Below are 18,087 nucleotides of genomic sequence, written 5' to 3'. Positions count from 1 at the left end.
AACAAAGGCAAGAGGAATGGGGTGAAGAAAAAAGGTCAGATGCTGTCAGTAGTTTGCACTTCCCCCCACCCCCAAAAAAGAAGCCAAATGCACCAGTTTTCTTTTCCTTTTAGTGTTAAAGGAAGTTACTTCCCAATTGTTACAAGGAAGAGTTACAAGGAAAATAGATTTAGAAGTGATAGCTATTAACCTGTAAGAGGAATCCATTGCTTACTTTAGAGAAAAATCCAATTCTCCTTTGAATGGAATCGATGTCTTCCCTCAATTGCCATCCCTCCTATTTTTGCCTTGTTTAGAAGGCTCAAAGATGAACCAAGTTTTATCTGTTCAAGTTTTAAGCCATATCAGGTAGTAGAGAGTTTATGAAGGCACACAGTCTACAACCTTTTCCTTACAAAGCATTCCACTTCAGCAGGAATGGAAGAGAGTCAATCATGGTAAATTCACCCAGGGTTAGTTTTATAATGGAACAATAGCAATAGCACTTAGACTTATATACTGCTTTATAGTGCTTTACAGCCCTCTCTAAGCGGTTTACAGAGTCAGCATATTGCCCCCAACAATTTGGGTCCTCATTTTACCCACCTCGGAAGGATGGAAAACTGAGTCAACCTGGTGGGATTTGAACTGCCAAACTGTAGGCAGCTGGCTGCAGAAGTAGCTTGCAGTACTGCACTCTAACCACGGCGCCACAGAGGCTCCTTAACAACCTGTTTCCATACAGCACAGATTGCTGAACAAACTTCAAGATCCTATTATATCCTCTTGTTCAGACAAAAGCAATTATATCTGTAGTCCATCTCCTTCTTTCGCAATTTGTTTCTTCCTTTTGATCTCCTGCCATATAACGATTACATTCAACTTTTAAACTTTCTGCCTTATCCATATGTTACTAAATCATAACTTTCCCCAACCTAGTGCTTTCCAGACCTGATGAAATACATCACCTGGAGATGGTGATAGCTCATGTTTGGCTCACTTAAAGGCAACAGTTTGGGGAATGTGGATTTATTAGAATATGATGTTGCAAATATATCTTCCTATAACAAATGAGAGATCAAGAACTGAATTCCAAACTTTCAGTATACATATAAGACTGTTCTGTGACTGAACTGTGGCTCTTGGCCAGCTTGAACCACTGGAAAGAATTGTCATGGAAGACACTGGCTCACTATATTGATAACAGTATATCGAATGAATGACAATTCTTTCAAGTTGTTAATTCTTGTTTGCCATATGCCCTCTTGTGGCCAACATGTTCTTTATAAATCTATCCCTAATTTCAATAATTTTATACAACACTGCAGAGTAGATTTGAGGCTTTGCATAGTGCCTCTTCCCTAGTTTATCTCCCCTCTAATTTTACAAAAAAACTCCTTTTGATTGTCTTCATTCCCAAACAACTCTCTGATTATATTTGCAGGCACTATACCATGAATGGACCACCACAGTGAAGTTCCACCATTGAAATCTATGTTTGGAAAAACCTCCTAAATATTGCTAGACTAATTTGCAAATAGAAGGTTGGAGATAGAACCCCATCTATGTTTCATTTCTTTTTTTCTTTTGGCAACATGGGTAAGCTAAAATATAACACATAAAACAAGGTATATCTTTAGCATAGCAATAACAATGGAACGTATTCAGATGTAAAAGCTTAGCTGTCATGTTTTTAAAAAGACGTTTTATTTATCTGTTTTAGTTACCTAATTTAGAAAAAAAACCCCATCTCCCTTGACAGAGAGACATGGAATACAGGCAATAAAGAAAACTCTTAAAAGCTAAGTCTGAATCAACTGAATTGTAAGCCTCTCAGAGTCAGACAGAGATAGGCAGCCACAGAAACTGAACAAACAAACAAGCAAACAAACAAACATCCTTTTCTTAAGCCTTGAAGTCTCAACATCCCATTTTTAAAATACATTTCCTTTCTTGGAGCATATTATGTGAGCATATTTTTATTACCAAAAATGACAGGTTAAATAATCAAAGTAAACTGAACCAAATGATTATTTTGGGGTGTATCTTTCATTAGTGTGCATACAGTGATTAATTGATAATTGCAAGATATTAATTCTAGGACTTCTTTAGATTCCTTTCACTTAATAAAGTAACCCTTTTATGTCTTTAATGTAAGTATTCGGTAGGTTTAATTTGTCATCTATAGATAGTTCTCAACTTACGATCATAACTGAGCCCAAAATTTTTGTTATTAAATAAAACATTCATTAAGTGAGTTTTGCCCCATTTTGCGACCTTTCTTGCCATAGTTATTAAGTGAATCATTGCAGTTGTTAAGTTAGTTACACAGTTTGTTAAGTGAATCTGGTTTCCCCAATGACTTTATTTGTCAGAAGGTCACAAAAAGTGATTACCTGACCTCGGGACCCTGCAACCATCATAAATGTGAGTCAGTTGTCCAGTGCCTGCATTTTGATCACATGACCATGGGAATGCTGCAACAGTAGTCACTTTTTTTCAGTGCCGTTGTAACTTTGAAAGGTCACTAATTGAACTGTTGTAAGCTGAGGACCACCTGTACTGAGGGTTTTTTCTATTCTTTCCAGAAAGTATGTGAAGCCTCCATTGAGTTTAAGATTCCTATTTTGCCTTAGAAACCTAGGGCAAAATCCAAATCAAAGGCCCCCTCCCCCCCTTTTCTCTGAAATTTAGTCACCAAAGTTTGCCTACCCTATAACATGAAAAATACATTAATTTTGTTTCTCTCCCGTTCCTTTCCTTTTCATTTCATATTGCAAAGAAGTTAAAATGAGAGATGGGAATAAAACTAAGGCACAGACTGTCTTGTATTAGTGATTATACATTAGTCACTCTAGCAGCCTTTTTGGCTAAAGTACATTGTAAAAATGCCACTAATAAATAAGCAGAAGTGCTGAAGAGTTCCAAAACAAAAAGCAGATTGTGTTGCGAGTCAGCAAGAAACTTAACATATTAGCTGTGTCAGAATATGAACAGCACTTTATTAAAGTCTATACAGGGGTGAGAGCATGAACCGTGAGTCTTATTAACTCAAAAGGAGCAGTACACTGAAATAAAAAGTGGCAAGCCCCTAAATAGTATAATGACAAAAAAAATTCAAGCAGCAACCGGATACTACAGTTCTTGGAAAAAAATCTCCTGCTGATAATGGCAGTTGTCACTTTCTAACCTTATTGTATAAACCAGGGGTAGTCAACCTTTTTATACCTACTGCCCACTTCTGTATCTCTGTTAGTAGTAAAATTTTCTCTAACCGCCCACCAGTTCCACAGTAATGGTGATTTATAATGTAGGGAAAAAAACCCTACCGCCCACCATGAAAGCTGGAACGCCCACTAGTGAGCGGTAGGGACCAGGTTCACTACCACTGGTATAAACACTTCTATTACTCTCTCAAGATACTACCTAGGAAGAGCTGGTGCAATTTCACCAAGTATTATATCCGAAAAGTTAGGTAGGATGAGTAAACTTGTCACAGAATGCACATGTCTATAAAAGTAGGTTTGGTCTATGTTCTTTTTTTCTTTTTTAAAGTAAAAATACTGACAAATTTATCAGAGGGGCAAACCTGGATAGGACAGATCTCTATCAATGGAGGATTTTAAGAAAAGACTGGATAGCCATGGTGTAAAGTATCCTGCTTGAGCAGGGGACTGGACTAGAAGACCTCCAAAGTCCCTTCCAGCTCTATTCTGATTCTGGATGCAACAGTGAAAATAGCTGCAATATGAAACTGACTGTTCCATCTTATTCAATCTTAAGTTTGCCTTGGGGTAGGAACATGAGGCTAACAGACTGACTTAACTAAAGGAAACAAACTCATTCTTAAAGTGGACAATTTCATTGGCATATATATTTTATTGTACAGAACAGAAGAGAATGTTTGGGTCATGGAACCCTAAGAACCACACTATTTTGAATGTGAGTGATGCTCTAGCTAACAGGAATAAACATTATTTAGTGTAATACTCCTCCTCCTCCTCCTTTTTTTTTGTCTGTTCAGCAATGTCCAGTTCTTGGAAACTGCCTGGACAAATCCCTGAAGTTTTCATGGCAACTTTTTCAGAAGTTTGCCCTCAACAGAACCAGAGGAAGTACGGAGTGGACTTAAAGAAGATGAATATGGAAAAGGATCACCTAAAATTGGGAAACAAAGCAAACTTAATGTCAGAACAAAGCACAGAAATTACCAAGAGAAGCCAAAGCCAAGATAAACACCTCAGAATCTCAACAAGGGGTTTCAGAGAGTTGTTAGAAGAGACAAGAAGCAATATTGCAACAACATCAGTAAACACATTGAAGGTGGAAGCAGACATGGAAAAGCAAGGAAAATATTTTAAAAAAATCTGTGAGTCTAGAAGCAAGTTCCAACCTTGGAAATGATATGCTACAGGAGGCCAACTGACAGGTATTGATTGATTCAAAGAAGAACAAACCAAAATGGAAGGAATACACTGAAATACTATACAACTGTAACTTAGATAATATTTCCTACTTATGAGAACCTCTAGTGCAGAAGATAAAATTAAATCTGCGCCAAGGCTACAGGAATTGATGGAAATACCCACTGAAATATGACAAGTAGCAGAACAAGAATCAGTAAAGTTTCTAAGCAAGCTACGCCAGCAAATTTGGAGAATGACACAGTGACGGAGAGACTGAAAGAGGTCAATCTACATTCCAATATGAGAGAGAGAGAGAGAGAGAAAGACTTAGCAGAGTGTGCAACTAAACTATCATACAATATCCTTAATCTCACATGCTAGCAAAATAATACTTGGGATCATCCAATGCAGATTACAGCTCTGCATGGAAAAAAGAGACACCAGATGTTCAAGCTGTGTTTAGAAAAGGCCGAGAAATATAAGTCATTATTGCTGATGCACATTGGATAATTGAAAAAGCCAAATAATGCCCCAAAGAAGACACTATGTGCTTCATTGATTATAAATGTTCATAGTTTCAATGGATGGAGTTGGTAATTACCAGAATAGCAGAAAGCACAGAGGTGAATTAATTTCCTCCTGCTAGCATCTCTGGAGAATTTGCCCCGAGAAGCAGCAGCATCTGCAGAGAATGGATTTTCTTCAGACATGAAGCCATGGAGCAGTATGGTAAATTAAATTTCTCCTTCCCACAATCCCAGCTATTACCAAGGCCTTTCTCTAATTGGGTGCTACTTACAGTACAATCTTCCAGCCATAATTAATCTTAGGTAATTTGAATCAGAATCAGAACCAGTTCAATAAACATGTACTGTCCACATCCCATCAGTTTCTTTTCCAGTGCATTCTATTGCTGTCCCTGGCTCTCCATCAGTCTGTATCTTGGTTACAAGGTTTTATAACTATACTGTGGGAGTGGAACAGATATAATGAAATTCCCAATAATCCCAATATGTGTTAGTTCATAAGTTCCATCTTTCCGAGAAGGCATGAGAATGATGGATATTGGGGACCCATATTCAGGGAACATTGGATCAGAATGGTTGTCTAAAGAAAATCGGGCAGTTCAATTTAGACTGCAATCAGCCACAAAGTCAGTAAATGATATTTTCATCTACTTGATGCCCTTCTGACCAATCCTCATAATACAAATCTTGAAATAAAACCAATGAAGCACGAAACCGTCACCAATCAATCCGTCTTTTTCTTGTTGGCTGAGACAAATTAAATGTTACATCTCTTTAATTTGTTACTGTACTGTATTCAGTTGAACAAACATATAGAACTATGATCTTGATTTCCTTGCTTTGAAAAGATACCATGGGGCAATAAAGGAACTGCGGACAAAAGGACCATAAATGCCACTTTGCATTCAAGTTTCTAACTTTAAGGCCAACAAAACCTCTTATGTCTTTTGAGCTTCACGTATGACATTTTGAGTACCTTACCGGAAGAAAGAGGCGTTGGGCAGCACATGGCTTGAATAATTTTCTCCACTCTTCAGTGTTTCCAACTGAAAAGGTGATTGGGTAAACATTGTATTCAAACTTCTTTGAGAAAAAGGTAGGCCATTCTTTTAACTGCAAAGCACAAGAAGGAAAGAAGGAATTAGTATTACAGGGAGGGTAATACTATGGGAGCAGTATTATGGGAGCAGAAATGCTATTCAAACATCTTCAAGCCATGTACTAACTAAGGCTGAGCTTTACGGAGAGCTTAGAAGCAGAAGTTCAGGCACCATTAACTCACGGCTGACAGAGCTTTCTAAGTGAATCTGTAGCCTTTTAAACAAATCTGAGGCTTAGCAGTTGTTTTTAAACAAAGAAATCACTGAAAGATACTCACTTTCTTCTCAAACTCTGGCTTCAGGGAATCCTCAGCAAAAATATGAAATTTGAGCTTCTTGTTGCTAAAGAGAACTGCTGATTTCAGCATGTTGAGAGTTTCTAGCAGCCGGTCGCCACATGCTACAACTGCAAGATGCATCCATTGCACCGAAGAAAACTGGGTTGCAGAATGCTTTTGGTCCTTTGGTCTCCTAAAAGTAATTGTTTAAAAATATACATGGATCATAATCAACATTTTAGAGGTACCAAGCTTAAAGAAATATATATTAGAAGAGGTTGCCACTGCTTATTTTCATTATGTTACTGAACCAACATGTGGTTAAGATAACATTTTCCTCAATTGCTTTCTATCTAAATTTACTTTGGACGGAATTCCACATAGCAGAGGCAACAAAAGTGTATTTACTGCTATCAAGTGAAATCTGGGTAGTTTCAGCTGTTTCAGAAAACAATTACAAGTGAGACATGAAAATAGCTCTAACATTAGACCAGCAGCCTTCCTGATTGTGAAGATACATTTGCAAACATGCCAAAGATCTCACTGTTCTAGAGGCAGAGTTACTGAAATGAGTTTTTTGTTCTTTTCACAGCTTTTAATCATTCTGCCTTTTCGGAGAAGCCTGAATACTGATATTACCACTTAGCAATAAATGCAGCTCCCTGTTTAACACCATGTTGACCACAAATTCAAAGGTCTTCTGAAATGCCCAGAACTGACATGCAGATAGAAATGGTTTATTTAGAATAATATTATTAATCTGAAAACATGGCTCTCAGCACAGAATCCTGGCTCCTGTAATGTAAAATACCAATGGTTTTGAGATTATTTCCTCCGTAATAAGTGCCCATATTTTTTCACCAAGAAACTAAAATGTCTTGTAATAACTGCTGTTCCATATTGCAGCATAAATCTACTTGTGCCCTTAAGGGACATTAGATTTTAGCACCTCACTAGTTCAGCACTGCAATATATTTAATTAATTGCTTAAAAGTCCATAGGCTTTTGTCTTAATTAAACCTCTATTTCTGCAATGGATAAATAATGGCACGAGGCATTTATGCAAATAGTATTTACTTTCCAGCCAATTAGTGAAAAGCCTACTGAATTATTAAAGTGTATAATTAAGGTTGCTTCTGGTTTGTGTGCTTTTTCTTTTCCCCCTTCTGACTATTATGCCTTTTGCCCAATTCTTTTAGGTTTGTTCTTAATTGTGTTGGTAAATCAACTCTATACCAAATATGCAACACTGAGGTGGCGGTTGCCTATGCATTCCTGTTAAAGCATTGAAAACCCCTAAAAGTCTAGTGTGCCAATGACCCTTTAACCAGGAACACTAATTTTATGCAGAAGATGGCACCTAGCCTTGGATTCTTGGAAACATCAGGGTATCTTGGATGTCTACCTAATCCTAAGCGATGACCAGCAGCTGAAGAAAAGAGGCCCCATTACACTAATCTTAACTACAGGGAAACTGGCTTTACTGTTACTTGATAAGTTGTATTTCGGCTATATTTCCTAGAAGTTTTTACTGTTTTATTAAATATAAGGAGTCCTCAACTTATGGCCATATAAGTCTGGACCATGATGGCTGCTGGCCCCATGGCAGACCCAAGACATGGTGGATGGATCACATCAAGGGGGACATGAAATGCAAGGGGGCATCACCCTTGAAGATGCCCTGGATCAAGCCAAGTGGAGATGGTTTTGCCAACAAATGGACCCTGCCATAGCACGGGAATAATGCCAGGAAGATGAGCCTTCAACTTGTGACCACAATTGAGTCCAAAATTTCTGTTGCTAAACAAGGCTGCATTAAGTAAGTTTTGTCCTGGGGGCTGTTGACTCTCCATCTGAGGGCTGATGGATGGCCCAGGCTCTGTCTCTGTCTCTCTCTTTGCCAGCTCCATCCCTCTTCCCCCTTGGGGCTCAAAGATTGCCTTGATGCTGACCCAGCCGGTGGCCGACAGGCCACAACACCTATTCTCAGAAAAATTGCAAAAAGAAGAACATTTTACTGAAACTTTGAGACTCACTTCATTAAATCTCATAAGAAGAATTTATGCAGATTGTTTGGAGAGGACAGGGTGGTATGGATAGACCATGGGGTGGCAGAGACAAAGTCTCACTACCCGGATGAAGATTAAAAATAAGGATTTGACAAGTGCCTCTATTACATGACGTCCCTTAAAAAGAACAATATGACTGCAAGGCTATGCAACTCAAAATATTAAGCACCTCAAACAATGTTACATAAAGCCCTGGAAAAATAATTGCAGAGAACAGTCTTCCCCATGTTAAAAAAAATATGCTCTGGGAAAGGCTATATCAACTATACAAGCCCCCAAGTAGATTCACTGTTGACAGGATCTCCTATGGACTCTCTGGCAAAAGATCAACTTTAACAAAATAGTTTTCCTTTTCCGGAAGCTTAGATGAATTTCAGTCATCCTCAGTTTGATTCCTATCAAGTTCAAATCACTTCAAAGCCTGGCTAAGCAGCACTTATCTGCTAAAAACAGCCCCAGATATCTTCTAGTCTACTTATTTTGAAACCAATGCCAATCGTAGCATGAAAACATATTTGCACTTTTGCAATGTTTTTGTTACATGTAATTGAAACTACAATCCTAAGCATAGGCATAGCAAAATTCAATTTATGTTCACTCAGAAGAAACTACTCTCCTGGGATAGGAAGGGGAGGTGGTGGGGAGAGAAAGAGCCTGAAAAAAATCAAAAGAAAGCCTTTGTTTTATTCCCTAAAGGTCTCCATTTTTTATCTTTGAAAATACAGGAAAATTGAACCATGGAATATTTCTATATATCCTATTTAAATGCATTTGTTTTATTCCTTTCGTTACTGACACTTATATGCCACTCCAACAGGCTTCTATTCCCACCAGCAGTCAAATAAGTCCATCCTTCCTGTAGAGATCCGTAGTCCTATTCATCCCAACAGGAGTCAACAAACATCTGCCTATAATAAAAGGCAGGTGTTAATTTCCATCATCCTCCAATCACGTGCCATCTGTTCTGAAACGACTACTCATATACATTGAGGCCATGATGCATGGGAGAAACCCTTAGTTATGATGGGGATGAATTTCCACGTTGCTTCATAGCTCAACACCAGGGGAGGCTGGCTAAAATATAACAGCATAAATCTGTGGAACCCCATTGCCACTGTAGTTGTTGTTGTTGTTGTTGTTGTTGTATGGCATTGTTACAGTAGCCAGGAGACCATAATCCCATTGCACAGTAGTAGTTTGACATGCCAAGGTACTATCCCTGTTATAGGAAACGTTTGCGTGCTCTACTAGGTGTGCAACAGGTGGGCAAATTGTCAAAGACAAATACGAACAGCACTTCCTGCAGCTTCACCCAGGGACCCTCCATTCTCAGAGCTGCCTTGCAATTGGGCACCACAATTGGAAAGGTTCAGAGCCAACAGGAATCTGACCATCTGCAGAGCACCAGCTCGTCTCTTCACCAAAGTGGTACCTATCTATCTACTTACATAGAACATGCTTTTAAACTGTTAACTTGGACAAGGTCTGAGGTGGATGACAAGAGTTCACTTTGCCATGCAACTGCTTGGGTTCAAACCACCAAAGCTGAGACCACCTCCGGTGTCAATTAAGCCATTGAGCCATGGTGCCTCTGATTGCCATTACTATAGTGAGATCAATCACTGTTAGGGGTTCTATTCTGCACAGGTAGAAGGTACAACAGCAGCAGTCTTCATAGTTGTTCCTGGCACCCATCTTGAGAAGTAACATCTCAGATATCTTCCAGCTTTTAAAGGGCATCAACGATTGCAACAAACATCTCATCTGTGCTATCTGAGCTTGTGCTGCTGCCATACCAAACCCCAGGAGGATGTTTATGAGACAGGAACACTCCATTTTAATTCAATTAGGAGTGAGTCATACAAAGTATGAGTCACACAAAGAATGTTTTCTCATTCACTGACTGTAGAAAAGCTGAGATGTATTGCTGGTACACCTAACATTAAGGAGCAGCTTAACAGCCAAACAATTATTTGTATATTGTTATCAAATCCTTTATTTCCCCAAATGATTTTTTTAAATTTAAAACTTCAAGACTTTTAAGTAAAGTATCAGGTTATTACAAATCCTAGGTACAAGAGGTATACTATACAAATGCAATAATAAATGCAATAATTTCTTCTTCAGGAACACTAACTACTAATAAGCTGAGATAATTTGCAGTAGGGTTTCTGGCGAGTAAGCAGGATACTGAAAGCAACAGAGAAGTTGAATTTCACCTGATATTTTTTGGTCTTTTTTTTTTCATTAGTGTCTATACAAGAGAATGTGTGAAGGGAGGAGCTGGCTGGAGCTGCACAATCTCTGGGGGATTCATGGAAGTGGATAAGTCTAGTCTGGAGATATGAAGAGAAGGCACCATGCTTGTGCTCCTGCCTTAGGTGGATCCTTCCCGCATCTCCATCAAACTCATCGTGCTGCTAGAAAAGAAAGCAGAAGAATGGAAGCACATCTGGCCATGCTGAGGCTCATTAGAGAAGATGAGGAGATTTGGTTAAGGAAGAAGGATGTTCTCTTGTTTCCAGCCTTCTGCCTTCTTGCCTTGCTAACTTGGACCCGACACTTAAGAGTGTCGGGGGATTAAAATAGTTAACTGGCCATTATTTTTAGCTCACAAGCACCCATATTTGAGGATGATCAATATTCTGATAAATATGACCTGTCAAGCTGCAATTAACCTCAGTGGGCAAGGATTTAAAGGAGAGGCTGCACAGAAGACAGCTGTAAGTATTCTCAGCCTGAACAATTAAAATTCAACTAGATTGGAGCGAAATTTTAGACATCTCCCAAGATGATTATGAAACAAAATGTAGAGTACAATTTAAAACAGATGTGAGCAATTTTATAGGCAAAGTGCCTTGGAAACATACCACACTGAGCCAGTTAATACCAACAAAAAGCCAAAATCTTTTAAGGCCACTAATTACCCAGAGCTGAGTTAATGCTCCAAGCAGCACAGTCAGGATATTGTACTGCATTTACTGTCACTAAGCATGCCCTGAAATTAGAACATACTATGTGCAAATTGTTTTCCACCAATACTACACTGCTGTTAGCCGTTATAACACCACAAAGGAGTAAATCACAGGCTTTTCCCTCCTACCTTTACAAAATAATCAACATCTCACCAGTCTTTGGATAGTTAGTTCTCAGAGACAGCTGAGAAATGCTGATAATTCTCTCTAGCCTTAGAACCATTGATAGATTTCCTACTTTGTCAAACATTAACTCTTTCTAAATTTCTAGTGCTAGCTCCATATTCCTTTGGTGATTAAAAGTGTTCATTTCATCTGAAAACCAAAAAGTTTTCAAAACCTTTGTAATAGGATCACATCTAAAATCCAGTAGAAAAAGACTATGGCTTTAAGGACCATCCATGAAAGCAATAGTAATTATAACTAATTACCTGCACTGTGCCATTAAATTTCATGTCTTTATAAGTAAAACGTCAAAGAATAATTTGTATATGTGAACAACCTATTTAAGATCAAATGTGAAACATTTCATCACCTCAGACATGAAAACTTTCAAAGGAATAATAATCCATAGACTAAGCAAAAAACAAATATGCAATACAACCATAAGCTATCAAATCTTTCCATGGCTTGACTTAAATTTTTGTTTGTCTACTTGTAAATATTGAGCATTTACCTGAACCTAACAATTGTCCCTATTTCTCCCATGGAACTTCAATGACTAGCAGGAAACATGGTATATTATCCATAAATTTAGACTAGACTGGCATTAAGACAATCAGTTTTATTATCTTGTTGATTTTTCTGATGAGCTCTTGAGCAAGGACAAGGACAAGTTTGAAGAGACCAATAACAACTGCCAATAAAGAATTTGACCAAACATTTTAATTCAAAGAGGATTCTGCCAGCAGCTTAGAAACTGTGACATGATTCTGTATCGGTGTAATTCATAGCAGGGAATTACATCTACATACCAATTTCATTTAACATGAAAAAACCCTTAGAACAACCGACTCTGAAAGATTTTGAATTGTACTGTACTCATATATCTTTGAGACAGCATTTTAGAGCAGTTATAACAATTGCAGAAAATGAAAGACCTGATAAAGCCAAGAATGTATCAGTCAGAATCTGGTGACTCAGTTAATTTGTAAAGCAAAGCCACCAAAATTTCAGGGAAACACAAAACACAATGATTAACAACTTCTTTTTCATCATCTAAGTTTGTAATCATTATATGATTAACACTATATATTTCATGTTCAGACCTGCCATAATATGAACTGCCTAGTATTATACATGCATATTTGAACTGCATTTGAAATAGAAATACTGGATTCTTTTCATAGTATTATTTAAATTGGTGGAAATTTAGGCAAAATGGTCACGCTCCATATAATTTTAGAGGTTAAAAATGTCTACACACAAGATGATAGAGAACAATGTACTTGTCAGGAAACAAAATATAAAATAAATGTTAAGAGATCAATTTTTATTCTCTTCCCTTAAGAGATCCTCCCTTATTCTTATTCATTTTTCAGTGCAAGACTAGCAATTCTCAAAAAGAGGTAGCCATAATGGAGCCTATCTATTATAATTTTAAGTTGTGACGGTTATAAAACAATTTTACCTTCACTTTTTGTGGCAGTGAATCACCATTGTTAAGTGAATCTGCAGTTGGTAAGAGAATGCTGTGATCGCTGAGTGAATCTGTTGTTCACTATGGGGTGTTTTTGCCAAAAACATTGGTTATCAGCAAAAACATCATAAATCACAGTCGTGTGACTATGGGGCACTACAAATGGCCATAAATGCGCTCTGGTTGCCAAGTGCCCAAAATGCAGTCATCTGACTGTGGGGCAGTACATGATAACTCCAGAACTAGTCATAAATACTTTTGGTGGGGACATATTATAATTTTGACCAATTGTAAGTTGAGGACTACCAGTATGCAAGGAATAGACATAAAACTATATAAGGGTGCTGTGTCTACCATAACACCACCCATCTCAGCCTACAACAGGGGAAGATTACACTGTTGTAAAAGGCAGAGAAACATCCAATGAAAGCCCCACCACACATCCAATAAAATAACCATGTGTCCACGAAATGAGGGTTAGTGCCAATGTTGCAGATTTGATGTGATGCAGTGGGAAAGAAGAATGCCTCTTGCTCAATCAAACTCCACCCACACACAGAGAAACCTTTTCCCATCTGAAAACAGAATCTGCCAGGTGTTACTGCATTTTCGAGTACGGAATTCTGCATTGGAAATCTGAGCATAAAGCAAAGACAAATTACTGAGATGCAAGCTCAAAATAAGGAGTACTTTTTGACTATGAGAGCTATGAAGCAGTGGGACAGGTGCATATGAGCACAAAAACTCTGTAAGATCTTCCCTTCACTATCTGCTACTAACTTCTGTGTTGCCAGCAGTGTGAATTCAGCTCTAAGGTGCACCTTCTCTTTGCATCTGATGAAGCAATCTGATATTGCTGGCTCAGGAATCAAGAAGATTGAGAATATGAGAATTTGTCTCACCCAAGCAGCATTAAAAGCTTGTCTGACAAATCAGCTTTTATTTCCAGTGCAGGGACAGAAACCAAGTATGGCTGAAAAGTCAAGGACAGCAGTGCCTTCAAGAAGAATTCAGCACAAGCAACACCTTCCCTAACTTCCAGCCTCCTATCACCAATCCATCTTGGTTATTTGGATTCACCTTCCTCCACACTTCCCCTTCTTCCACAAACTACTTGATACAATATGGTGGCAGATCACACATTGCTTCTTCATAGTACAAAATTCCTGAATGAGATGAGAAGCGAAGCTCCAGGTTCAGCTAGCCGTTAATGTTCTATGAAGGGAAATATTGCTATGCATTCTCACATGCATGTAGGAAACAGACTATTATAAGCAAAGTGTCTTTCTTCTGAAGTTCCCTTCTGAACTTTAAAGACAGTAAACCCTTTGAGTTGGAATTGCTAAAATGCAGTGCTGATTTTCATCATAGGATACATGTGGCATATGGAATGCCCTCCATTGAAAGCAGTGATTCTTAATTATGTTGCCTTTTCCTTACTATTTAGCTAAATTTCCCTCACACTAATTTTGTGACAGACATCACACCCCAGATCTGCCATATTCAGCATGCAAAAGGTAGTGATTTGTTCTTCTATCCTATTCATACTTTGTCTTTGCTCTAACTGCTTGACCAGCACGAATATGCTGCTAAAATCACTGCCATTTTTTCAATACCTTTCTGATGACAGAGGCATAGTTAACATTCTGTTCATGCAAGGTAAGAGTTCTTCCTGTGTTCATATGAAAGCATCCAGTTTATTTGGGTTCAGTTCAAAAAAATTAAGCAGGATCAAACTGGTGAGCGCTGGATGGGAGCACAGTAGGAAAGTTCAGTGACTGAGAAGAAGGGAAGGGGAAACCACTTCCAACTCTTTCAAGAAAAGTTATCCAAGTAAGTCTTCAGCACCTTAACTGGAGCAGAGTCAGATTAACTATAGTGTAAGGTTGGAGCCTTACTTGTCCTTTCCATCACAGTTTTTTTTTCCTCCCTACAGTAATTTATTCATTTGCTACTGGCTGAAATGTTCTTGATCATCTAAGATATGCTCTGAAGAAAAATTACTTCAGGAGGCACAGCAGCTAACAGACAAGGATCCTGCTTTAATGCAGCCATTTGAATTCCAGCCATGATTCACTAGTGGTCACAGTAAACATTCTTTCTTCTCAATCAGATACAAGGCTAGTTAGGAACCTGGAGATTTAATAGAATAAAGAATAAGATCTCAGAAAATGGGGCATTCTTTCACTGAGAACATTTCTGTGCAACCATGAATCAAAGGCAGGCTGGTTTTGTTTGATAAATGAGGTCACCCTGATTTAAAAAGGGGGTGAGGGAGCAATTTATTTCAACCCAGAGAAAGCATGCAGCAATTATTTGTACTTTACCAAATTAAAAGTCTATTATTTTCTAGCAATTTTATTCTCACCCTATTTTTCTTAAGAAGCATAACAAGCACAAATTGCAGTATGTTTTTCTAATTGCTATTATATAAAAAGCTGTAATTAATGTCTAAATTAAAAGCATGTTGACTGGTTAATTATTCAACCTCGTATTATCATACGATCATAGTAAAGCCACACACCTGTCATGACATTTGGTCATCAGTAAAATCCTTTAGAATGAACAAATCAAGAGCTGTTTTTTAAGACTGATTATTTATACCGTAAAAGTAAGGCTCACTCCATATTTGGATAAAAGAAACAGGACTTTTAAGCTTGAAAAAAATTTTGGTTGCAGGGCAATACATTGCTTAGCATTATTTCCGTGGGGAAAATAAGTAATTGCTTTACCCATCTTGCTTCCAGGTTTAATTCAAGGTGTTGGTTATTACCTTTAAAGCCCTCTATGGCATGGTCCAGGTCACCTAAGGAATCATCTCAACCCAATGGGATTGGCCCATCCCATTTGCTCTGGGAGAAGGAGCATGCTCTGGATCCCATTGGCCAAAGAATTGTGGTTGACAGTGGCTCCCATCTTTTGGAATATCATGACCCCCAAGGTGGGATCTGCCCCCCCACCTTCCAAAGAGCCAGAAAATCCGGCTCAGCTAACTGGCTTGGGACCCTGATGAGGAAATCTCATTTTGGAGGTGGCTAGTAGATTAGTAGAAGGTCAAACTTCCACCTAAATATGCATTGCTTTTTATTTACTTTAATGTTTTAACTTTTAATGCCCCATATTTTAATGTTTTAGTCATTGTTTTATTTTGTTATCTATGGAAGTTGCCCAGAGTCATTTGATAGTGAGACGGTAGCATACAAATTTAATAACTACAAATTATATAATAAAATTTTTAAAAAATGCTTTGGCAGCAATATCCTGATCCAAATCATTGTTGGGAGGGACCATAGTAGTCTAATCCATCCACTGCAGGAATCCCTCACATCATCCTGGAGTCTAGCTAACCTTTTTCTAAAATAATTCCGATGATGGAGCTTTCAGTGACTCCAGGATGCACCTGTCCTGCTGTTTCATAGATTACTCCTTATTTTGAGTTTGCATCTCACTAATTGGTCTTTGCTTTATGCTAAAACACTACAGAGAGTAAATTTACACCCTCTTCCCTGCAACAGTTCTTCAGATTTGGAAGATTGCTATTATGCTTCTTTTTAGCCTTCTTTTCTTTATACTAAACACTCTGTCCTTTCAATTGTCCTGAAGATTTAACATCCAAGCCTCTTAATCATCTCTATTGTTCTCCTTTTCCCTTTTTCCAGTTCAACCTCCATGCTTCTGATAATAAATTTGAGAACTTAAGTGTGGATTTTTAATATTATGGTTTATTGCAGTCAGCCAGTTGTTTAAACTGGATTTGGCATTTTTATCCACCCATCAAGTCCTTCCCAAGGACCTGGGATAGGGACATTAATTTTATTTATATCCTGCCTTTATTATTTTTTTATAAATAACTGAAGGCAGCGAATATACCTGGTACACCTCCTTCCTCTTCTTTCCCCACAAAAACAACTCTCTTAGGTGAGTTGGGCTAACAGAGAGTAACTGACCCACAGTCAGCCTACTGGCTTTCATGCCCAAGGACTAGAACTCAGTCTTCAGTTTCTAGCATGATGCCTTAATCATTAGACCAAACTGGCTCTCTATTAGTTCATATATTGTGCTAAGCCATGGCTCTTTATTTCTTTTTCCAAATGAGCAGACACAAGAAAACTCCAATGTGGAACTGCTGATAAATTCCCACATAGCTTTCAGCAACTAACAGTTATGAACACTACTATAAGCATTTAGTTGGAACAGATATACAGGACAGGAAGCCAAGCCATGTCATCTTTTCCAAGTAATTCAAAACTTTGTTATCTCTATAGAGGAAAAACCATTAAGAGTAAAACAATAATAAGCAGGGAATAGTATAAACATTCCAGAAACAAAGGATTAAGCATGGAGGATTTCAATTGCTGATACAGAAACATTTTCAGGAAATCAGTATGGGCAACTGATTATTTTTTCCACCTACTAGTCAATGGCTTTAAAAGTGGAGGCTATATTGGGATTGAGTGGATTTCTAAAGGCTGCTTAACATCCTGTATACAGTTGAGAGTCCATGTCACAAAACATAACATTTATGAGCAATATACGTATGTTCCACAGAGAGAGAGAGAGAGAGAGAGATGTGGCCCTTTCCTCTAAGTATTAATGGACCATGTCTTCTCTGACTTTTTTTCCAGAAAGGCTATTATAAACTTACCTGGCTATTTAAATGCATCAAATAGGAAGCAGTTCTAACAGCATTACATACAAATCAGCTTTACAAATTATGCATAATATACATTTCCCCCAATCACAGCCTAATTAATAAATGACACATTAAACATGGTTGTTGGACTCTACCTTACTAAATCCAAACTGCATGCCTGCTTAGTATGCGTGTGAATATACTTGTGCCATGCATCTTTCATATGTTTGAGAGTATACGCAAGGCACTTAGTATCTGCAATTTGGAGTAAAATCCCTCAAATAAGAATTCCAACCTCAATCGGATAAAGTTTGAAGGACTTCCTCCCGCCGCCCCCTTTACAAAGCAAAACCCACGGAGTTTAACAGCGTGGCTCAGGGCGTACCTCTCGGAGAAACCCGATTCCCACCCAGAAGCCGATAGAAGAATAAGGCCCCATTTCTCCCCTACCCACCCACCCACCCACCCACCCATTTTGTTT

At 38.2% G+C, this 18,087-nt stretch overlaps 1 protein-coding gene across 3 annotated transcripts in view; it reads right to left on the bottom strand.

Annotated features, from left to right (window-relative positions):
* The window catches only part of GXYLT2 (glucoside xylosyltransferase 2), a 29,242-nt gene that overhangs the window by 10,582 nt on the left and 573 nt on the right, over window positions 1-18,087 (bottom strand). For 2 of the 3 annotated variants that reach the window (XM_087923688.1, XM_026722445.2), the window contains exons 2-3: window positions 6,291-6,483; window positions 5,894-6,025 (exon numbers count right to left, since the gene is read on the bottom strand). In XM_087923688.1, coding sequence (XP_087779814.1) covers window positions 5,894-6,025; window positions 6,291-6,483 — 325 coding nt within the window. Of the gene's footprint in view, window positions 1-5,893; window positions 6,026-6,290; window positions 6,484-17,761; window positions 17,902-18,087 lie in introns of those variants that run through there. The other variant, XM_087923689.1, reaches the window with a different exon arrangement.

Source organism: Pseudonaja textilis, chromosome 2, assembly GCF_049901715.1.
Source record: "Pseudonaja textilis isolate UNSWEBS1 chromosome 2, rPseTex1.2, whole genome shotgun sequence".
Taxonomy (NCBI): domain Eukaryota; kingdom Metazoa; phylum Chordata; class Lepidosauria; order Squamata; family Elapidae; genus Pseudonaja; species Pseudonaja textilis.
Note: the sequence above shows the minus strand (reverse complement) of the source record. Positions and strands in the feature narration are given on the sequence as shown.